At 42.1% G+C, this 21324-nt stretch overlaps 1 protein-coding gene and 1 pseudogene across 1 annotated transcript in view; both read right to left on the bottom strand.

Annotated features, from left to right (window-relative positions):
* ephb2a (eph receptor B2a) overlaps window positions 1-21324 on the bottom strand; it is a 71365-nt gene that overhangs the window by 29066 nt on the left and 20975 nt on the right. Inside the window, exons 2-3 of the mRNA XM_030732716.1 lie at window positions 14169-14233; window positions 11094-11778 (exon numbers count right to left, since the gene is read on the bottom strand). Of these exons, the coding sequence (XP_030588576.1) occupies window positions 11094-11778; window positions 14169-14233 (750 nt within the window). The remainder of the gene's footprint in view (window positions 1-11093; window positions 11779-14168; window positions 14234-21324) is intronic.
* LOC115782982 (transcription factor A, mitochondrial pseudogene) lies at window positions 3161-3614 on the bottom strand (annotated as a pseudogene).

Below are 21324 nucleotides of genomic sequence, written 5' to 3' on the forward strand. Positions count from 1 at the left end.
GACAATACATATTTAGTTTAAACATATTAACATTATATAAACATATTTAGTTTCCAATGACTTCCCTCACTTAGTCATGATAGCCCGCATCTCAGGATCTCATAAAGGGTAGCACATTGAAACGACATGTACTGGAACTCCTTCAGATGCTGTTAGTTCTGTTGTTCACAGCCTTGTAAAACATGGCATAATGTGGAGCACGGGAGGGTGTCTGGGATTACACATGACAAGGAAGAATCAGAGACCGCACGCAAGCATTACTATTTTATTAGTGTTTTCCATAATGGGTTCATAAATACAGGACAGAAATTACAACAGGACTAACTCCACCACTGTATTTAAAGGCAAAACATTTTAACTCTGAAAAGTTAATTATTGTGGAATTCAGTCAAAATTTAATCAAAGAAAAAAAAAAACACTCGCAAAGGATCTCACCTTTATTAATTCTTATCTTTCTCTGATGCAGAGCATAACAGATTTTCACCCAGAAAAATGTTTTCAAAAAAAAGGGGGAATGGAACAGCTATTTATGCATGTGTATGTTAATTTCATTCCTTTTAGGCACAATAGATGTTTAGATTGTTATCCAGGTCTCTGTCCTCACATCTAACACTTTATTTTTTCAGTCTCTCTGGGTCTCTGTTATGTGCTCTCCAACCCATTAAACTGACACAAAGGATGTGAGCAAACTGAAAAAGCATAAAGAACCCTTAAAACTGAATCCTGAATGAAACCAAAACTGCAAACAAAAGCAACCAAGAATATATTCAAAATTCAAAAATATATTCAAACAATATGTCAAATTCAACACAACAAACTTTTTCAACTCAGGAAATTGTTCAGGTTTGTGTTTGTTCCTTTATAAATATAAACACAGAAGTTCTTCTTTTCCTGCAGTCCAACAAAACAACAAAATAGATCGACCTCAAACACAAACAAGACTGCTTTCTTTTCAGTTATTAGTTTTTACTCACAAGACTGTCAGTTCATCAGATCCAATCTTTCAGTGATACGCTTCTGGATTTCGCGGTGTTTGTCCGAGCGGTACTGCCAGTTCCATAAACAAGTGAAGGAAGATGGCAGTAGGAGTAATACTGAGGACACGTGCTGCCAGCTGATAAGGCGACTGAACAACCTCTTTGCCAGTTCTGAGTATATTCAGCCAGCCTGTCTTCCTCGTCTTCCATGTTGCTGCCTTTTTAAAAAATATATTTTATGGGTGTGTTTTTGATGTTTGTGCCAACCAGGAACAAATTTGTGCATGTGTGTTTTGGGGCATGCTTTAATGAGGAGCACTCAGGCTGTTACATGTGGGAAAGCCAGACCTTAGAAAACCTAAAAACCCAAGAAAAACTAAGGAGGGCATCAACAGAGTGAGTGAAGTACTTGAATATTTATGGTAGTGCTCCACATTACCATAGACTATGCCTCAAAGCCAAACTAATGGATTTTCAAATAGCAATTCCTTGAGCCAACTCTGAATATGTTCAGTCTTTGAATTATATCTACATGTGAAATAATGAACTGGATTTACCCAAGGCAAAGATTTCCTTATTACACGATTCGTCCAACCCATTCTCATGATCCTGGGTTTTATTAAACTGAATTAGAATGGAGGTATTTTTGTAAAACATAAGCACTTTACTACACAATTTTTTAAACCCTGTAAGCTCAAAGATGCACATATGCAAACCTAATGATTAATAGTGATGATTTGGAAATTCCATCATGGGTTTGAAACCTGACAACCTAACTGTGAGGAGTCCAGAAAGCAGGGAACGGATCCACCAACCATCTGATTGGTAGATGACCACCAGAGCCATAGCTACCTCCATGAAACTCGTAACATTGCTATAACAGTGAAATTGAAGGCTACATCTGAGCACATGGTAGAAGGATCTAAAGTTTTTTCAGTCAGGGTTATAGTTCGTTTTTCACACGCTGCTTCTGCATTTTAGCTTAGTTTCTGTTAAATAAATAATGACACTGTGTTTCATCATAATCAGATGTATTCCAGGGGACAGAGCAGGTGACGCTGAGGCATCACCTGCTCTGTCATCACCTGTATTGATGTTTTACACATGTGTGACCACTAATTATGTTAACTTGTCAGCCATTTTTGACACGTGACACTTGTTGTGATGATGTAGGATCAAGTAAATTAGGCTCCAGTCTCAAAGACCTAGAGACCACCTGTGATGGTCCTGAGGTCAAAATGGTTGTGAGTGATTGCTGGAGGTTGATGGAAGTCACAGGGAAAATGATTGCTGAAGCTATCTAATATGGCAGACAACTGTTGAGCAATTTGTGCATGATGTCATGTGAGAAAACCGCAATAGCCACATCCCATCCTTCAACCAATGGCTGTCTGAGTGGTGTCCCGAAAACAACGTGGGCTTCATAGATAATTGGGAAAGTTTCTGGGGGAAACCTGGTCTTGTTAGGAGCAGCTCTCATTTCTAGAAATCTGGCCAAATTTATTAACCCTCCTAAAACCTGACTACCCAGGGTGGAGACCAGAGCAAATTTGTGCAACTGTGTGTTTGATTGGATGTTTTCCTAACTTGTCCCGCCCTGTCACAAAATTAAATCAGTTCTGATTGGATGTCGTCTCCACCAAGCATTTTTGTCTCATTTTCATTCACTGACAAAAGTGTAATTTAATTTCGTCATCGTTTTTATCCTTTTAGGTGGTTTTTATTTAGTTATCGTCTCATTTTCACCATGAAAAAAAGAGTCGTTGACAAAAACTATGATGAAAATAGTTTGTCAACAAAATTAACACTGTCCCAGACCCCCCAAAAACAAACCTAAAATCAGACAAAAACTATTTCAGTGTAAAAAGGAAGAAAGAACAATATTCTCAACTGCACCAAAGAGTAAATAAATTATATGTGGACTATTAAATATGAGGCTTCTCTTTTCTATGTCCCATTTAGTAAATGGTTTTATAATTGATCAATATATTGATTTATTCTGCCTCCAAGAAACCTGCTTAGAGCAAGATGAATGTCTTAGTTTTAATGAATCAGCACCACTGAGGGTACAAACTGTCAGAATCTTCAACACACAGAAGTGGCATCAAGCTTTTACTTCAGCTTATCAATCAAGCAAAGACCCAGTCAGAGTTATAATTCATTTGAAAGCCCTACACTTAGTGCTAACTGGAAAACTCGATCTCCACCATGTGGTCTTCCTATGATTTAATCTCATTCTTGTAGCAAATTTTGTCATCCTCAGCAAGCTGTGTGTAGACCTTTTTCTCATGGCTGAAAAGATTCCTCCATTCCTCCAAAAGTGACTTAATCTTTGCCTGAGACATAACTCCTCTAGCTTCCTCAAAGAGCTCTGACATGAAGATGCTGAAAGGAGAGCAAGGGCGTTTAGGCTTCCCATGGTTTGTTAAATCCTTCTTCTTATGGATGGTCTTCCTCTTGGCCATTCGCTGGAGTCACCTGGGTTTCATAGTGCACTAGATCCCACTTGAACTGTTCCCTGACCCAGAGAGAGGCTTCCTGAAATGGCTGTTTCTGTTCTGGGCTCATTGATCGCCACTGCTGGCCAATCTTCTTTATGAGATCCACTGCTTTGATGCCTGGATTTTGTCCGGCCATGATTGGCTTCAGTTGCTGAACATATCCCATGTATCTATTCAGAGGTCTTTGTAGGACAGCTGGCCTCAGAGGTCAGAAATTTCATTGAGCTGAAGTATGTGGAGGGGGGGACACTGGTACACCTTACCAGAGTGCTTGTTCAGGACAGCACACTGAAGGTTTTAGCCAGCAAGCTAACACTTGCTGTCATTAAGTGCATCTCTGTATTCATGCATTTGAAGCTGTAATTGTATGACAAACCCAGGAGAGGAGAAATATTCCCTCTTCCTTGGCGGCATGTCACATCAACGGTCTACAAACAGAATATACCATAACTCTCTCCTGGTGGATTATGGGGATTCCTTCTGTAGGCCCACCACCCACAGGAGAGGCTGTAGGGGTTCAGTGCAATGTGTGCTGGGTGGTGGTCAGGGCTGGAGGCCCTGGCAGTCTGATGTTAGGTTATTGAGGTGGGCTATTGGGACATGGAACTTCACCGCTCAGGTGGAGAGGAAACTGAGCTAGTGCGTGAGGCTGAACGATACCATCCTGATACAGTTGGGCTCACCTCAATGCATGGCTTGGTCTCTGGAACCAGTCTCCTGGAAAGGGCCTGGAATCTGTTGTGTTCTGGAATTGCCCTCGGTGAGAGGTTAGGTGGTTGGTGGAGGAGCATGTTCTACTGGGAGGAGGAACCGGAGCAGACCAAGAACATGCTGGAGAAAATGTACCCATGCTCCTAATGAGAAAACAGATGGTGTTCTGAGGGATCTACCTCCAGATCTGGGTCAGGGTATCACTGAACTCCTGGACAGACTGAGATGCAACCTGGCAGTGTCAGATGGACCAAAACACAGAGTTCCAGAAGTGTTCTACTGGAGTTAGGTCAGGACCGCGTGGGGGACAGTCAATCCTCCAGGAACTTCCTGCATACTCTCACCACACAAGGTATTGTTGTACACCAGAAGCACCTCAGGACCCACTGCAGCAGCGTAGAGTCTGACAGTGGGTCGAAGGATTTCATCCTGATACCTGATGGCATTCAGGGTGCCGTTGCCTAGCCTGTAGAGGTCTGTGTATCCCCCCATGGATATGCCTCCCCAGACCATCACTGACCCTCCATCAAACCGGTCGTGCTGAACGATGTTACAGACAGCATAACGTTCTCCACAGCTTCTAGAGACCCTTTCGGGTCTGTCACATGTGCTCAACCTGCTCTCATCTGTGGTGGACCTGCCATTCTGGTATTCTATGGCAAATGCCAATCAAGCTCCATGATGCCAGGCAGGGACCACTAGAGGACGTCGGCCCCTCAGGCCACCCTCATCAAATCTGTTTCTGATTGTTTGCTCAGAGACACTCACACCAGTGGCTGCTGGAGGTCACTTTGTAGCTCTGGCAGTGCTCATCTTGTTCCTCCTTGCATAATGGAGCAAATACTGATCCTGCTGATGGCCGAAAGACCTTCTATGGCCCTGTCCAGCTCTCCTAGGTTAACTGCCTGTCTCCTAGAACCTCCTCCATACATACCCATGTGAAAATCTAGCTGTTAAAGAGCCTTAAAATTGTATCACAATATTTCAGGGGAAATTATATTAATGAAGTAGAAAAAAAAGACTGAACAATGTTTTATCTGTGACAGCAGCTCGCAGGCATCAGGATTTTCCATCATTCTTTTCCAATGAAATACTGTCTTTGAGGATACACTTCCTAATTTGAAGTGTAAATCTATTGCAACAAGGTGCCAACAGCAGCAGCAGCAGCATTATATACAGTGGCACAGCATACATCAACTGTGAGCAGTCTCTGTATTATTGTAGGGTCTTTACCCACAATACAAAGTGCCTTGAAGCGACTGTTTGTTGTGATTTGGCGCTATATAAATAAAATTGAATTGAGCACAAAAGTAGCTTAGGTACTGTTTTTAAAGGAAATCTAATGTACAACATAGCTGCTTAACTATTTGACAATAACTCAAGTAGCTTAACCTTTTAATACTTCAGCAGCCTGCTGTCACATAATAAAACTGAAACCGATTTGTTGTAATCTGGGTTCAGCTTTTTAACCAGTTGCTTAAGGCTACAGTCACACTAGTGAAAACAGTGGTTAGATGACTAAAATGATTGTGACTGTGTGCAGTGATGTTGCAGTCCCCATGCCTCTGAAATGGTTGCGTTAAAGACAGGAACTTTGAAGCCGCTCGCAGTGAACCGACATCTTCAAACAGACTTTGGTGTGAAAAGATGGTAATAAAAAAGGGATAAAACAGCAATAAGATGGAATCAGTCTGCTATCAGTTTTTGATTGAACTGGGTCAAGCTGGAACTTACAGTCTGTTTGTGATAACACTATGATTAACTGTGACAGACCTCAGACCTGTTGCTGTCTACATCAGACATGTAGTGCTGCACCACAGCTAGGGGTGGAGTCCCCAATGTACAAATTTGCAGATTAACAATGAGGGTGCAAGTAATGCACTGACAAATTACACAGATTTGCACTTATGGTACTAGCAGGCTGCTATAAAAAACTTTTCTTTAGTTGAATCTACAAATAAATGCCAACGATAACACTGACAGGCATAAAATTATATTTTTTGCATCAACCAGGGATACAAACTAAAGAACAGAAAACTCTATGCAAGAAACACCCAACATGAGGGAGAATGTGACAAGGCACCAAGGGAAACTGACACAATAAATACACTTGGATGGGAAGCAGGTGGGCACGCGGCTGGGAATAACTAACATGACCTTATTCCCATTTTCCTAGCAAAATATAAACGAATGAGGCATGGCTCGGGACTTGCACAGTACTGTAATACAGTGTAAGCATGTCGTCACCCTCTTAAAATAATGACAAAAGAAATGAAAGTTTTATTTTTGCCTAAAACATATTTTCAGTGTTTGGTTCAGTTTTTTGTTTTTCTGAAAAACCTGAAACAAATGACTCGGGCCATTATTTTAAGAGGGCGATGATGAAAACAGCGTATCAGTTCAGCTGAATGAGAGGAGGCTGAAGAAGAGCCAGCATCAGAGGATGAAGCCGTCTGCTGCTGGGGTGTGTAAATGTCCTGAAGACTGAGCCTGAAGAGCAGGATTTATCCTGAGAGCTGCTTCATCACACACAACTCCTCCTTATAAAAATGAAATCTGTGTGTAATATGTATGATGTGTACAAAACATTATTTACTGTAAGACTCCAAACCCTCTGTGTGTTAGTGATGAGACTGTTATTGTGCCACATCCTGGTTTTTCTGCAGTGTATGAAACCGAATTGGAGCTCTGTGTTGGGGCCTGCTCTCTCACGTTAAAATGCCTTTCTGTGATGGTGTCTGAAGAAACGTTACCTGCACGGTTTGTTGGAACTGATGGTGTAGCTGCTGTTATGGGGATAGAGTATCAGCTCTAAGATCATCCCTAACCTGAAAGCCGTTCACTGCATTATTCACATACTCTGAAGCATGTTGCAGAGCCGAGTCACTGTCACATATTTATTAACACTCCTAAGGTCCACTGTCAGTAAATGGAACAGGATGATGTTTCCCTCCCTGTATGAAAATTTACAGATGTAAAGAAAATATGTGCTGCAGATGGCGCTCTGGAGGAAAGCAGAAAAAACCCATCAAAGCAGACCATTCTGTTAGGAATATTCTGTAGTGGTAATAATGATTAATTCTTTCTTTAAACTGACAGCACTTTCTGCATTTTGACATTATTTCATATTAAATACTGAAATTAAGTGGCACAGGTGGTAAACACAGTAAATGGTAAATTGCACTTTTTCTACTCTACCTGAGCACTCAAAACACATTGATGGAAGCACCTTTTTCTACATCTAAGTGTTTTGTATCTACCATTCAATGCATCAGGAGCAACTCAGGTTCAAGGATACTTTGGCATGCAGACCGGAACAACCAGGAATCAAACCACCAACCTTCCAATTAGTAGGTGACCTGTTCTACCTCCTGAGCCACGGCCACTACAGTAGAGAGGGGGATTTAATTCTGGAATGTTAAACCATTTGTACTGTTGTGTTTGAGTGTCTGAAGAGGAGCATGTGAGACTGGGAATATTGCAAATATTAATTTAACTACCGTATTTTCCGGAGTATAAGTCGCACTTTTTTTCATAGTTTGGCTGGGGGTGCGACCTATACTCCGGAGCGACTTATAGTCCGAAAAATACGGTACATTTTTAGGCGTTTTTGACAAAAAAAAAAAACCCGGAATGTTAGATATGGTAATTTCACATGTTCGTTATTTTTACACTGAAAACCGCAAGAGGGCGCTCTAGGCTTGTGTACGGTACCTGCTACATTTGTACCACTGAAAATTTAAAGTTTCAACATTACCGATAACTTATAAAGACAACTGAGAAGGGCTGGAAAAAAAAATGCCACAGAAAAGAAAATCATATTCTGCAGATTACAAGCTGCAAGTAGTGAAATATGCAGCCGAAAATGGTAATCGAGCAGCAGAAAGAAAGTTCGGAGTGAGCGAGAAACTTGTGAGGGACTGGCGAAAAGCGGAAGTTACTCTTACTGCAATGAAGAAAACTAAAAAAGCTAATCGCGGGCTAAAAGCTAGGTGGCCACAGCTAGAGGAACGAGTTCGCACATGGGTGCTTGAACAACGTGCAGCCGGGAGAGGCTTGTCAACAGTGCAGTTGCGTCTCCACGCCCAGGTAGTTGCCAAGGAAATTAATATAAATGACTTTGCGGGAGGACCTTCTTGGTGTTACCGCTTCATGCAACGCAACCGCCTCTCTATCAGAGCAAGGACAACAATGTCCCAAAAACTGCCAGCAGACTTCCAAGCCAAGGTCGACAGTTTCCGTGAGTTTGTTGAAAAGCATGTAACTGAGCACAACGTGACTCCAGATCATATTATTAACATGGATGAGGTCCCCCTCACGTTTGACATTCCCATGGGCCGAAGTGTCGCGGAGAAAGGGCAAAAGAGTGTGAATATAGTAACAACTGGTCACACTTCACAGTGGTGCTGGCATGTTGTGGAGATGGATCAAAACTGCCACCAATGGTCATTTTCAAACGAAAAACCATGCCAAAAATCCAGTCCCCCTCAGTTGCCGTCGCCGTGAATGAGAAAGGGTGGATGGATCAAGAAATGATGAACTTATGGCTTACGAAGTGCTACACTAAGCGTCCGGATGGCTTCTTTAGAACATGCAAACCCCTGCTTGTGATGGACAGCATGCGAGCGCACATCACGCCACAGTTCAAAGATAAATTAAAAGTTTTCAACACCATACCTGCCATCATCCCTGGAGGCTTAACTAAAATACTCCAGCCACTTGACATCTCTGTGAACCGCAGCTTTAAGGCAGTATTGCGTCACCTGTGGGAGCAGTGGATGATGGATGGAGAGCACAGCTTCACGGCAACCGGGAGAATGCGCCACGCAACGTTCTCGGAAGTCATTGAATGGATCAGCAAAGCATGGGCTTCAGTGAAAACCGAAAGCATCCTGCTGGGATTCAAAAAGGCTGGAATAATTGCAAATGTAACTGAGGACGAGACTGACGAAAGCGACAAAGAAGAGGAAGTGGCGCTTCGTCCACCTCCGGAGTTGGCGGAGTTGTTCATAAGTGACACAGAGGATGAAGAGTTCAATGGATTTGATGATTTGGAGTGAGATAAACTTTGATAAAAATGGTTTGATAAACTTGTAAGCATGTTCTTTATGTTAGGTATCTGAATAACTGTTCATGTTACCTTAACTTGGATTTTATTAAATAACCCCCCCCCCCGCGACTTATACTCCGGTGCGACTTGTATATGTTTTTTTCTTCTTTACTGTGCATTTTTTGGCTGTTGCGACTTATACTCCAGAGCGACTTATAGTCCGGAAAATACGGTAATTCTAACATACTGTAACATTCAGACATTATTCTAACTGTCATGAAACGCTGTGGCAGGCAGGATAGAGGACCCCAACACAGGATACACAAGACAAAAAGCTTACTGTAAATTAAAGCTTTATTTGCTGAGTCAAACACAGGAAGGGCTGGACGGACACCAGCATGAACTCAAAACCGGACTCAGACACAGAGGCACACAGCGGGAAAGTCAACGATGAGGACACGACAACAAGCAGAGGAAACACAGGACTTAAATACACAAGAGGGCTGATGAGGGGAGTGAGGACAGCTGGGAACACAGGTGAACCACATAACACTAATGACAAGGGGGAAGCAAAACAGAACATCACACACAGGGACCAGAAGACTATCAAAATAAAACAGGAAGTCAGACGAGAGAACAAAGACGTGGACTAGACACTGAACACTGAGGAAACACAAGGAACTAGAAATCAAAACATAACCAGGCCCCACAATAAACGAACCCCAGAAAAGATAAATGCAATAAACAAAACACACTGGGTCAAAATGACCCAGGACCATGGCAGTAACACACTAACACAACACCATTATTAGCTGCATTTTGATATCTACTTCAAGAAAATTTGTCGATGATTTCTGACAATGTAAAAAAAACTGAATGTTTTATTGATACTTGGAGGCAGCATCATTTAAGTGCAAGTAAATGAAGGTCATTTTCCATCCTTCTTTTCCAATGAGCTACTGTCATTGAAGACACACATCCTAATTTGAAGTGTGAATCTACTGAAACAAGATGCCAGCAGCAGCAGCAGCAGCATTATGGTACAATAGCAGTGACCCAGCATTATGTCCACCAACACATCATAAGTCAGATGTAAGCACAAAAGTATCCTAGGAAGTGTTTTCCTGGGAAATTTCAAGTGAAAGTTTAATTTAACAACACCTAAAGTAACTTTTTAAATCTTCAGGAGCCTAATAATAATAATAATAATAATAAAACTGAGAAATATTTTCTACCTTGGGTCGAGCTTTTTAATCAGTTTCTTAAAGCCCCACATTTCCACCGTGTAACCACTTTGGTCATTTCCATGCCCTGTATGCTCTTCCTGTCATAGGGAGCACAACTAGTGAGTGCTCCAGTGATGCCTGTTTGAGCCATTTGCCAGTTGCTAGTATCTCTTCTTTCATAGCATAGTTGGACTCAGCGGTGTGTTTTTGTCTCAGGTTTAACACGTTTGTCGTTTCCACCTTCAGCTGTAACAGTTTCTCTGCTTTGCTCCCTTTTTAGGCACTAAATCGTCATCAGAGGCTGACACGTGACTCTTGCTCCTAGACATGGCTGGGCTTGTCTAGGTAAATACATGGCATTGCTATACAATGATATTGCAATATAACATTTTTATATCAAGCAAAAATTTATATCGCTATTATCTCAAGCGAGATTTAGCACAGCTCTAGAACAGAGTCAGAGTAGTGAGCCACAGCTCATAATAACACATTCACTGGAAAACACTGAAAACTCTCTTCAAGAAGGAAGGATGAGCAACTGTCCAAAAATAAACAATCACTGGATCTGTGCAGCACAATTTCAGGAAAAATCTAGAAAACAGGGGTGTAGCACTGATGTGCTCCTTACCTTTGCAGACTGTACCATTCTCCACAGCCTCATATCCGGCTTTGCACATGCAGCGGCCAATAGGTACCATCCACTCCCCATCGCCATTGCAGTACAGCTTGATGGGTACATCCACCTCCTCACCATTGGGAACACACACTCCTCTGGCTGCCACAAGAGAGGTGCTCTCTGCTCCGGACAGTGTCTCAGAGAAAACGGCTCCATTCTGGATAACACGGGGACATTTCCTGTAGAAGACTCGGACAGCAATCAGTGACATGCAGGCGCCATAATCCTGGAAAGCAAGATAGAACCCATTGCGGGAAACAGGTCCAAAGCTTCGAACTTCACTGTTGATTTTCATGATGCGGCCACCCAGATCAACCTGAGAGAAGCTTTCATCAGCTGCTATAGTGTCCACTTTCACCCAAGGGTTTTCCATCCAGGGTGGGTATGATTTAGTGGCCAGATCTGAGTCAGACTCAAAAAAATAGAGGTTGAAGGTCTCCTTGCAGGAGCCAGGGACATTGGGTATGGAACTACAGTCACGCACAGAGAACTTCATCTGAACATGGATGCGCTGAGCACCACGGCGACGGATGTATTTGGTGCGGACCCAGTTGTTCTGGCTGGTATTGAAGATATTGCACACCTGGTATGTTCGGATGGTGTTCATATTTTCATCATAGCCACTAACTTCTTCCCACTAGAAGAGAGCCAAGAAAAAGAAATACTGATAAAGTGACACATGTGCAAACTAAAACAGTGAAGGCAACTGGAAGCAGTCCAGGAGCAGCAGGAGCTCTGAGAGCAGTGCACTGCACTTTGGACAATGGCATGGTGTTACACAAAAAAATAGGTCTAAAAATGATGCCATATTAATATTGGACAAGTGTGCCATTTGTGTTTTTGGAAATCTTGAACTCACAGCTATCTCCTAATGAAAGTGAAACAAGCCATCCATAGGCTGCAGAAATAAAACAAGTCAATCAGAGAAATAGCAGGAAAATGAAAAGTGTCCACCTCAACTGTTTGATAAAATGCTGAGCGTGGTAACATAAACAGAAGACAGCAGCTGTGGGCCTTTCCATGGTTAAGAAGTCCCCCTTTACAACAGCCAAGCAGAGATCAGCGGCAGACACATCTATCATATCTATAGAGTCCTCCATAAAGAGGACATATATAAGAAAAAACACAAGAGGTGTAAACAATTAATGAACCTCAAAAATAGAAAGGCTTGGTTTTGACTTTGACAGCAAAGGCAAAGTGTGAGCAGCAATAAAACTCTTTGGACAGATGAAACTAATATTAATCTTTAATAGAATGGTGCTGGGACAAAGAGTATATGGAGAACACTGACTGGCTTCTAATCCAACGCCTCGTTCATCATCTGTGAAATACAGTGGTGTAAGAGTCATGCTGATTAATTTAGGTTGATTGCATAAAGTAGATGTGCCAAGCTCAATTTAGTTCATGGCCACATGCAGCCCAGTTTGATTTCTATTGGTCTGGACCACAAAAAAATAATGCTAAAAATTCTAAAAACATTCAGTTTTGTTTAATGAGCCATCCATCACCAAAAATATAACAAACAGCTTGAAATTTCTTAATAAGCAAATCTAAATATATTTCAACAATATGTCTATTTTCCCACATTCAGTGGGTCTAGTGTTGTTACATGTAATGTACATGTAATGACCATTTACAGACCACAGGTGCTCTATACAGTGGTAAATGGTAAATGGTAAATGGACTAGTTCTTATATAGCGCTTTTCTACTCAATCAGAGCACTCAAAGCGCTTAAGTGCTGTGAAAAAGTTATTTGTCCCCTTCCTGTTTGCTTAGCTTTTTGGATATTTTTCACATTTAAACGTTCCGGATCATCAAAAAAATTTCAATATTAGACAAAGATAACCTGAGTAAATATAAAATGCAGTTTTTAAATGATGATTTCATTTATTAAGGGAAAAAGTTATCCAGCCCCCTGGTTGTGCCACCCTTGGCATCAAGAACTTCTACTTAAGAACTGCACTGTTCCAAGTTTTCTCCATTTGTGGACAATGGCTCTCACCTTAGTCTGCTGGAGTCCCAAAACCACAGAAATGGCTTTGCAACCTTTCCAGACTGACAGATGTCAAAGACTTTATTCTCAGTTGTTTCTTCAGATTGTGGCATGATGTGTTGCTTTTACATTTGTTACTTCGCTGTGTCAGACAAAGAGATTTCTTGATTCAAGAGCTCTGGCAGTGATCAGGCCTGGGTGTGGCTATTAAAACTGAATTCAGCTTTCTAAAAACTGATCACAGCTCATTCCAGAGAGTGTGTGTGTGTGTGTGTGTGTGTGTGTGGGGGGGGGGGGGGGGGGGGGGTATTTACTTTCTCACATGAACAGGTGGGTTTGAATAGTGTTTTATCCCTTAAGAAAAGGGAAATCTTATTTTGTATTTACTCAGGTTATCTTTATTTAATATTAAAGTTTGTCTGATGATCTGAAGTGTGTGACAAATATGCCAAAAAAACTAAGAAATCTGGAATGGGGCAAATACTTTTTCATTGCACTGTAAATTAGTTACTGTGAGCAACAATAGTATTCTGTCTTCATCATTTAAACAAATGATCAAGTGCTAATCTAAGTTTCTCTGCAGTTTCACTCTGGTGTAGCAATGTTGGCATCGCACCATCACACCTGGAATATTAATCCATTTTATTGAAAAACATTAAATAATTAATTAATTGACCATACATTACAAGGTTATCCAATGGGCTGAACTAGATCTTTGAGAAGGCTGTTCTGGACCATGGGCCACATGTTTGACACCCACATTTAAAGTATAGAAATCAATATAGAGTTGTGTGTTCCACCATGAGCATATTTTCCCGGTGATGCTATGCTACGGAAGCACATCTGTACAATCAGAATCAGAATCAGAAGGTTTTTATTGCCATATGGGTGAACAGGTTCACAGCATTAGGAAATTGCTGCGGTACTTCGTGCTTACAGAAAAAACAAATAAGTATAAAAACTATAAGACAATATACAATGGTTGTTTATACACTGCCTGTACTGATCCTAGTGTCTTGATTCTACTACTCACCCCTTGAGATGGGTAGGTATTCCAGCCCAGTTCTGCCGTCGCAGTTGTTGAATCCATTAGTACCTCTGAAGATGGACAAAACAAAACAAGTGGGAGTTAAAATTACAATGACAGTATACAATAATTGGGCCTCATCTCAAAGACCTCATAGTCCCATATCACCCCAACAGAGCACTTCTCTCTCAGACAGCTTATAGTTAGGGCTGGATCAGGTGACCATGAACCCTCCCTTAGTTATGCTGCTATAGGCCTAGGCTGCTGGGGGGATGTTGCAATGGAGCAACCATAGAAAATGAATGACATGACCTTTGCACTGGTTTAATTTTGTGTCCTTAGTTTTATTATTCTTTCAGTTTTGGGATGCATTTTGGTTTCTGTCTTGGCTTTATATTCTAGCCCCTCCAGGGCTTCTTAGTCTCATTCTCAGTGTGAGTTTTCCCATTAGTTTGGTTACTTTGTTAATTTCCTGGTTTACTTTGTTAGCTGTCTCTTGAGTGTTACTCCTCTCTTGTGACTGTGTTGATTAGTTTCAATCTTGTCCAGTTTCACTAATGCTCTCAATCCCCAAATTATCCCACAGTGAGTATAAAGTCCTTTCCTTTCCTTGGTCTTTGTTCCAGCAGCTGCATGTCTCCCTTGATGTTTGCTCTGTATTACCTGGAAGCTTTAGCATTTCTGTTTTGTGTTTTTGAGTGTGGACTTTGTTATTTGGACTTAAAACTGCTGAGCACAACATTTGTTCCAATCATGTCAAAAAGCTGTCACAGTTTTGGCTAAGCATCTTTCTGGAAGAGCACACTGTACTTTGCAAAGGTGGTATTTTTTTTTTTGGCTCACACTGGTTCTTAAAGAAACACATCCATGTTAACAAAGCCACTCACACTGTTTTTCTACTGTGTTCATTTTATTCCAAGTGCCAGCACACTCTGCTAGCTCACCTGCCTTCAGATATCTGCTCTCTCTGTCACTATATCTAAAGCCTCTGAGTGAGGTTCATAATCCCTATGCCATCCCTCCACTACACAGCAGAAACAATACTTTGAGTGCTCATGTAGAGTGGAAAAGTGCTACATAAGAACAAGCTCATTTACTTTCCATATGTTGACAATACACACCACACTTGTAAGAATCATAGTTTCTAAGTTATAAGGCATTTTGTCAATTTTCAACCAATAAATCATTAAGTTGACCTTAGAGGTCTTGGTGGATTTTTAATGAATTGCTAAAATGACCCCACTCTACACCCCTACAAAGTTTTATAAGAATTCATTCAAAGCTTTTCAAGCTATCGTGTTTACAGACAGAATGATGACACACATAACCTCCTTGGCAAAGGGAAAAGATCCCAGGCTGTCAGCTAGAATCCTGTAACAGATAAGAACAGGACATCATTCCTCTCCCAAAAGTCCAACAGCTGGTCTCCTCAGATCACAGATGTTTAGGGACTGTTGTTAAAAGCAGAGTCTTGTCAGTCTTGTATTGGTCCAGAGTCAGGGTAAAATGTAAGCACCCAGTGTTGCACTCAAATGGCCCATTTTTCTGGCTGCTCGCTTCCTATTAGTATCAGCAGCTATTAATGAGGAGTTGGGAAGGAGCTGCAACCCAGGTGTCACAGCCACCACTTAATAGGAATAAAGAGGCCATGAGCACTGACCTGCAACCAATTCCCACAGACTCAGCCAAGAAGGAAGCAGGAGGGATGGAGGAGACTAAAGCTCTGAATGTATCTCTGTGTTGCAGCACTGATACGACCTGCAATGTTGAAGATTTAATCACCAAGAAACCAACTGTATGTGTTTCGCTTAAATGCTGTTTCATTTGTTTCTAAATACAAAGTCTCTTCAGAGACATTTTCATTCAGATTTTTTCTGACTTGAGTCAGCTTCCATCCTTTTATAAAACAGGAGCAGAAAATGTTGATCCAACACCTTTCTTTGAGCTCCTTTCCTTTAATAATCTACTTTGACAAAAAACTATATGAAACCCCTTTTTTTACAAAACCAAATAAATAACCAAAATGTTTTTCAATGTCGCAGTAAATGTCTATACACACACACACTGAAAATATGTTACAGGATGTCTGTGTATGGTCTGAAGCTGGTGAACAAATCTGTATTCTCTGAACGATGCTTAACGACGACTGCTGTTACTCACAGCAATGAATTTGACTTATAACAAAGCTGTAATTCCCCTCAGCTCTACACCACAGGGCACCATAGCTAACATAATAATAATAACGATTACTGAAAAATTAGATAATAGGAGAAAGACTTTAATCTACTTGAGATTACAGTGGAAAATGTATAATTATGGTAAATGGACTAGCTCTTATATAGCGCTTTCTACTCAGTCAGAGCACTCAAAGCGCTTACACAACATGTTTACATTTACCCATGCACTCACATTCATACAAGCACTTCCATGTTTTATACTAAGCTAAGTGCTTTTAATTAACTAACATTCACACACATTCATACTCCGACAGGATGGTCGGAGAGCAACTTGGGGTTAAGTATCTTGCCCAAGGATACATTGGCATGTAGCCTGGAGTAGCCAGGAATCGAACCGCTGACCTTCCGATCAGTAGGTGACCTGCTCTACCTACTGAGCTACAGCCACTACTGAGCTAATTATATAATCAGAAATCTCAAAAACCTGGTTCAGTAGAATATTTTTAGTCCCAAAAAACTGTCACAGACCTTGGAAAACAGGATTGTTCTGTCTCTATTCTTAACCTTACAATAATAATTACACAGACATGACTTAAACTGAACTGAAAAAGAGACGAAGGTCATCTAAACATCTACTTGGCACAGTACTGTCTATTTTTCTGCATTAGGCTGTTTGAGTTAAACTGGCTCTTTTAAATTGCCGTAATATCTCCTGCTTGAATCAGGACAAATTTAGCCAATCTGACAGCCAGTTTTGTGACTAACCAACAAACTGTCTTTAATACTTAGGGAGAAAGCAGCTCTGAAGTCACAAATTAATCTGTTTAATTGTGAAGAGCAGTGTTGCAGGCTGGCATTGGCTTGAGCTACAGATGAGAATTGGACAAGGGAAATGGGGACAGCATGGGTTTGCAAGGGTGGGGGTGCATTAGTATATGTTGCCCTCGTTTTGTGACTAGACATTTGTCACGGCAGCTACTCAGTCCCTGCAGTTTGAACACAGCTGAGTGACTGAGGAACCACAATATGCTGCTGGACCTACTACTTATTGACTCTAGTGACATTTTATTCAAAGTAGAACTAAGGGCACCTAATGGTTTTCTCTGGACTCTCTATGAATTATTTTCATTAAGCTGGAATTTTTGTTTAACTAAACCCTGGTTGTGCTACAGTTTCTTATTATTCATTGTAGAGCTCACTGTATTTCTGTACATTATTGACTCCCTCCTCATCCCACTGGCTTCATCTGTCCCTGCAGTCCTGCAGCACATATATAGAGAGAGCTCTTGTTCTGCCTTTCCTTCATGAATCAATGAAAAGTAGGGCAAAGAGGAGGAGAGAGTGGGGCAACTAAGTCCAGCACACATAATCCTTGTAGGCTGCACAACGCCCCGCTGGATTAAACCCACAGGGATACCTCAGTGAAATTCACTTTGCTTTTTGTCACAGCGCTGTCTGCCATGCTGCATTCAGCACCAGCTTTCATACTCAGACACAGTCTCCTGATTTATTTATTACTCTTGATTAAGAACCAGACACCAGTCAGCTTAATATAACCTGAGCGGTAAAGTTAAGATTCTGTGCAACATTGTAAAAGTTTCACAAAATTGGACACACACACACACACACACACACACACACACATATATATATATATATATATATATATATATATATATATATATATATATATATATATATATATATATATATATATATAACCTTCTGAGGGAATTCTTGCACATTATCGAGATAGCAGTGCATGCTCCCCCTCGGCTAACGCTGACGCTGCTTGTGATGTTCTGATCTTCTGATCTCTGGAGATTTTAACCATGTCTCCCCATCTTCCATCCTGTCCACTTTCACTCAGTATGTGGCTTGCCACACAAGAGATAATAAAATATTGGACCTGTTTTATGCCAATGCAAAGGAGGCATACAACTCATCCCCACCCCCCTCGGAAGATCAGATCACAACCTGGTTCATCTCCTGTACAAATGTGTACAAACCGCTTGTACATAGAGAACCTGCTGTCACCCGCACTGTGAAGAAATGGTCTGAAGAAGCTGAAGAGGCTTTGAGGAACTGTTTCGAAACCACAGAGTGGGAAAATTTGTGTGACTACAGAGTCCAGGGATGTATATATTGAATGGGACAATAGAACTTCTACAAGTTTAACTGATTTGATGAGTCAGTGGGATCAGTATTCAAGACAAGATGTAAAAGAGTGGTAGACTACATCCAGCACCACAACACCACAGAACAGTATCACCAAGGCTGAATTTCCCAGGAGTTAATTAATACAGACCGCCGTCTTGATTCAACAACCATGGTAGACAATACCACATGACTTAGTCAGCTACACCAATAAGAGTGAGTGCAGTGGAATTTTGGCTTCTTCTAGCCTTGTGCCTTTTTTTATTACTGCAACAGAGAATGGCCATACAAGCTGTAGAGGTTTCTTTCAAGGTGCAGTAATTATATTATGGATGAGTCTTGATCTGGCTTCACTATTTTAATCCACTGAAGATATTCAGTGTCATCTGCAAAACACTGATGTATATATTCCTGATGTCCTATCTGCTCACTTTTGCTTTGGGATTGCAAGACAGAGGAAGAGGGTGTGGCTCGGAGCTCAGGGGGGTTGGCTTGGGCTAGTTTTTCAGTTTTTTCAGTTTTGCTATGGTGTTGCTGTGGTTCCAGATGATAGATCCAATTGTTCTAGTGGGAGGGTTGATGACTTATGGTGCATTCTTTCCCAGAAAGGCACCTACCATAAGTCCATGAAACACCCTGCCACCTAGGCTTAATTCTCCATGGGCGGCGGATATTGCCTAGTGCAGGGGTCGGGAACCTTTAATACGGAAAGAGCCATTTGAACCCGGTTCCCACGGAAAACAAGACACCGAGAGCCGCAAATACTAGAGGAAGCCGGTAGCGGCCTACGCGAGTGACGCATATATTGAGAAACAAAAATAAATAAATAAATAAAATGATTTTAATTTAATATTTCAAGATCACAATAATGTTCCAATTTAAAACTACAACAAAAACCGAACTGACAAAAATAAAATGCACTTCAATTGGATACTTATAATTTACTTCCGCGAGCCACACAGAGCCGCAGCTTGAGTCTGAAAGAGCTGCATGCGGCTCCGGAGCCACGGGTTGCCGACCCCTGGCCTAGTGGCACACTCAGCATCACAACTAAATCACCACTAGACTATCTAGACTAGACTGTCTAGATGCTTGCATGCTTATGCACTTTTGAAGATTAAAATAAAAGGGCTCTGTGTTATCGCCATTACAGAGAAATGCATTGAGTGTGGTGTTGGACTACAACAAGCAAAATACTCCTGGGATGTGGCATCACTCCCTTGGTGTTGAGAATGCTATGACGCTCACTTTAAAGTCCGCTCAGCGCATGGGATTTTCTGCCGTAAGGATACCCTACCCCTGTCCACTGTGCTGATACCGACATGCATTGAATATGAATCCACTACCAAGCAGATGCGGAACAGTACAGTGAGATAGGAGAGAACAACTGAGCAATGTGTCCGTGAAGCTATTGTGTATTATTGTGTAGCGTTTAAGAGTCTGATGGCCCAGGGGTAAAAACTGTTCTTCATCCTGTTCGTCCTGCCTTTGTGGGACCTGAGTTGACCAGGGTGGGAGTCGCCTGCCAAGATTTTCTTTGTTCTGCTAATGCAGCGATGTTCTCCAATCGAGGCAGGGGGCAGCGGATGATTTTTTTCAGCAGACTTCGTGAACATCTGCAGAGCCCTCCTGTCTGCAGCAGAGCAGGTAGCAAGACAGACAGACACACAGTACATCAGCACTGGCTCTATGGTGGCTCAGTAGAAGGACACCTGCAGCTTCTCCTCCAGGTGATTCCTCCGCAGGACACACGGGAAGTGGAGTCTCTGCTGGGCCTTTTTTACCAGTGCTGTTATGTTGGCAGTCCAGGTGAGGGGGGTTAGTCCATGTCAGCCAACTTTTCCACCAGGATGTCAGGGCTGATAGTGTTGAACACCGAACTATAGTGGACGTAGGTTACTGAGTGGTCCCAGTGTTCCAAGGCTGTGTGGAGAACAGTGGAGATGGCATCCTCCGTGGACTGGTTAGCAATGTAGGCAAACTGGTGTGGGTCAAAGTTCTGGTGGTGGCGGGCTTTGAGGTGCTCGAAGACAAGCCTTTCAAAACATTTCATGACTACAGACGTCAATGCCACTGGTCTGTAGTGGTTAAGGTCTTTTATGGCTGTTTTCTTAGGAACCGGGATGATGGTGGCTGCCTTTAGACAGGATGGGACTTCAGCCAGCGTCAAGGACGTGTTGAATATCCTGGTTAGTACTCCTGCCAACTGATCTGCACAGGCACGGGGCACTTTGCCCAGGACCCCATCCAGTCCAGCAGCCTTCTGTGATTTAACAGCCTTTAGTCTGCGCCTCACCTGGTGTTCCTGGAGAGTGACAGGTTGTAGGCTGGGGGATTGGCAGGGCACCAGGGGTGTGGCTGGTCTGGATGACTCGAAGTGGGCGAAGAAGTGGTTGAGTTCATCTGCTAACGAGGCATCTGCATTGACATCTGCTGATGGGTTGACTTTTGTGGCTTGTCAGATGCTGGATTCCTTGCCACACCCACCGAGAGTTCTCTAGGTGCAACTCCACTTTCCTCCTGTAGTCCTCCTTAGCAGCCTTAATACTGTACCTCTCCTGAGGTCAGATCTAGCCGTACTGTAAGGAGCTCTGTCACCTGACTTGAAGGTGGAGTTCCGGGCCCTCAAAAATGCTTTCACCAGGTCATCCAGGATTTTTGATTAGGATAGACCCAGGTCCACTTATTCACAGTGACAGTGTCTGTGCAGCATCTGATGTATGATAACACAGCATCTGCGTACTCCTCTAGCTCCAGGTGATCGAATACAGCCCATGCTGTACTCTGAAAGCAGTCCTGCAGCTGATTGAGGGAACCCTCAGGCCAGG

This window comes from Archocentrus centrarchus, chromosome 7, assembly GCF_007364275.1.
Source record: "Archocentrus centrarchus isolate MPI-CPG fArcCen1 chromosome 7, fArcCen1, whole genome shotgun sequence".
Classification (NCBI taxonomy): Eukaryota; Metazoa; Chordata; class Actinopteri; order Cichliformes; family Cichlidae; genus Archocentrus; species Archocentrus centrarchus.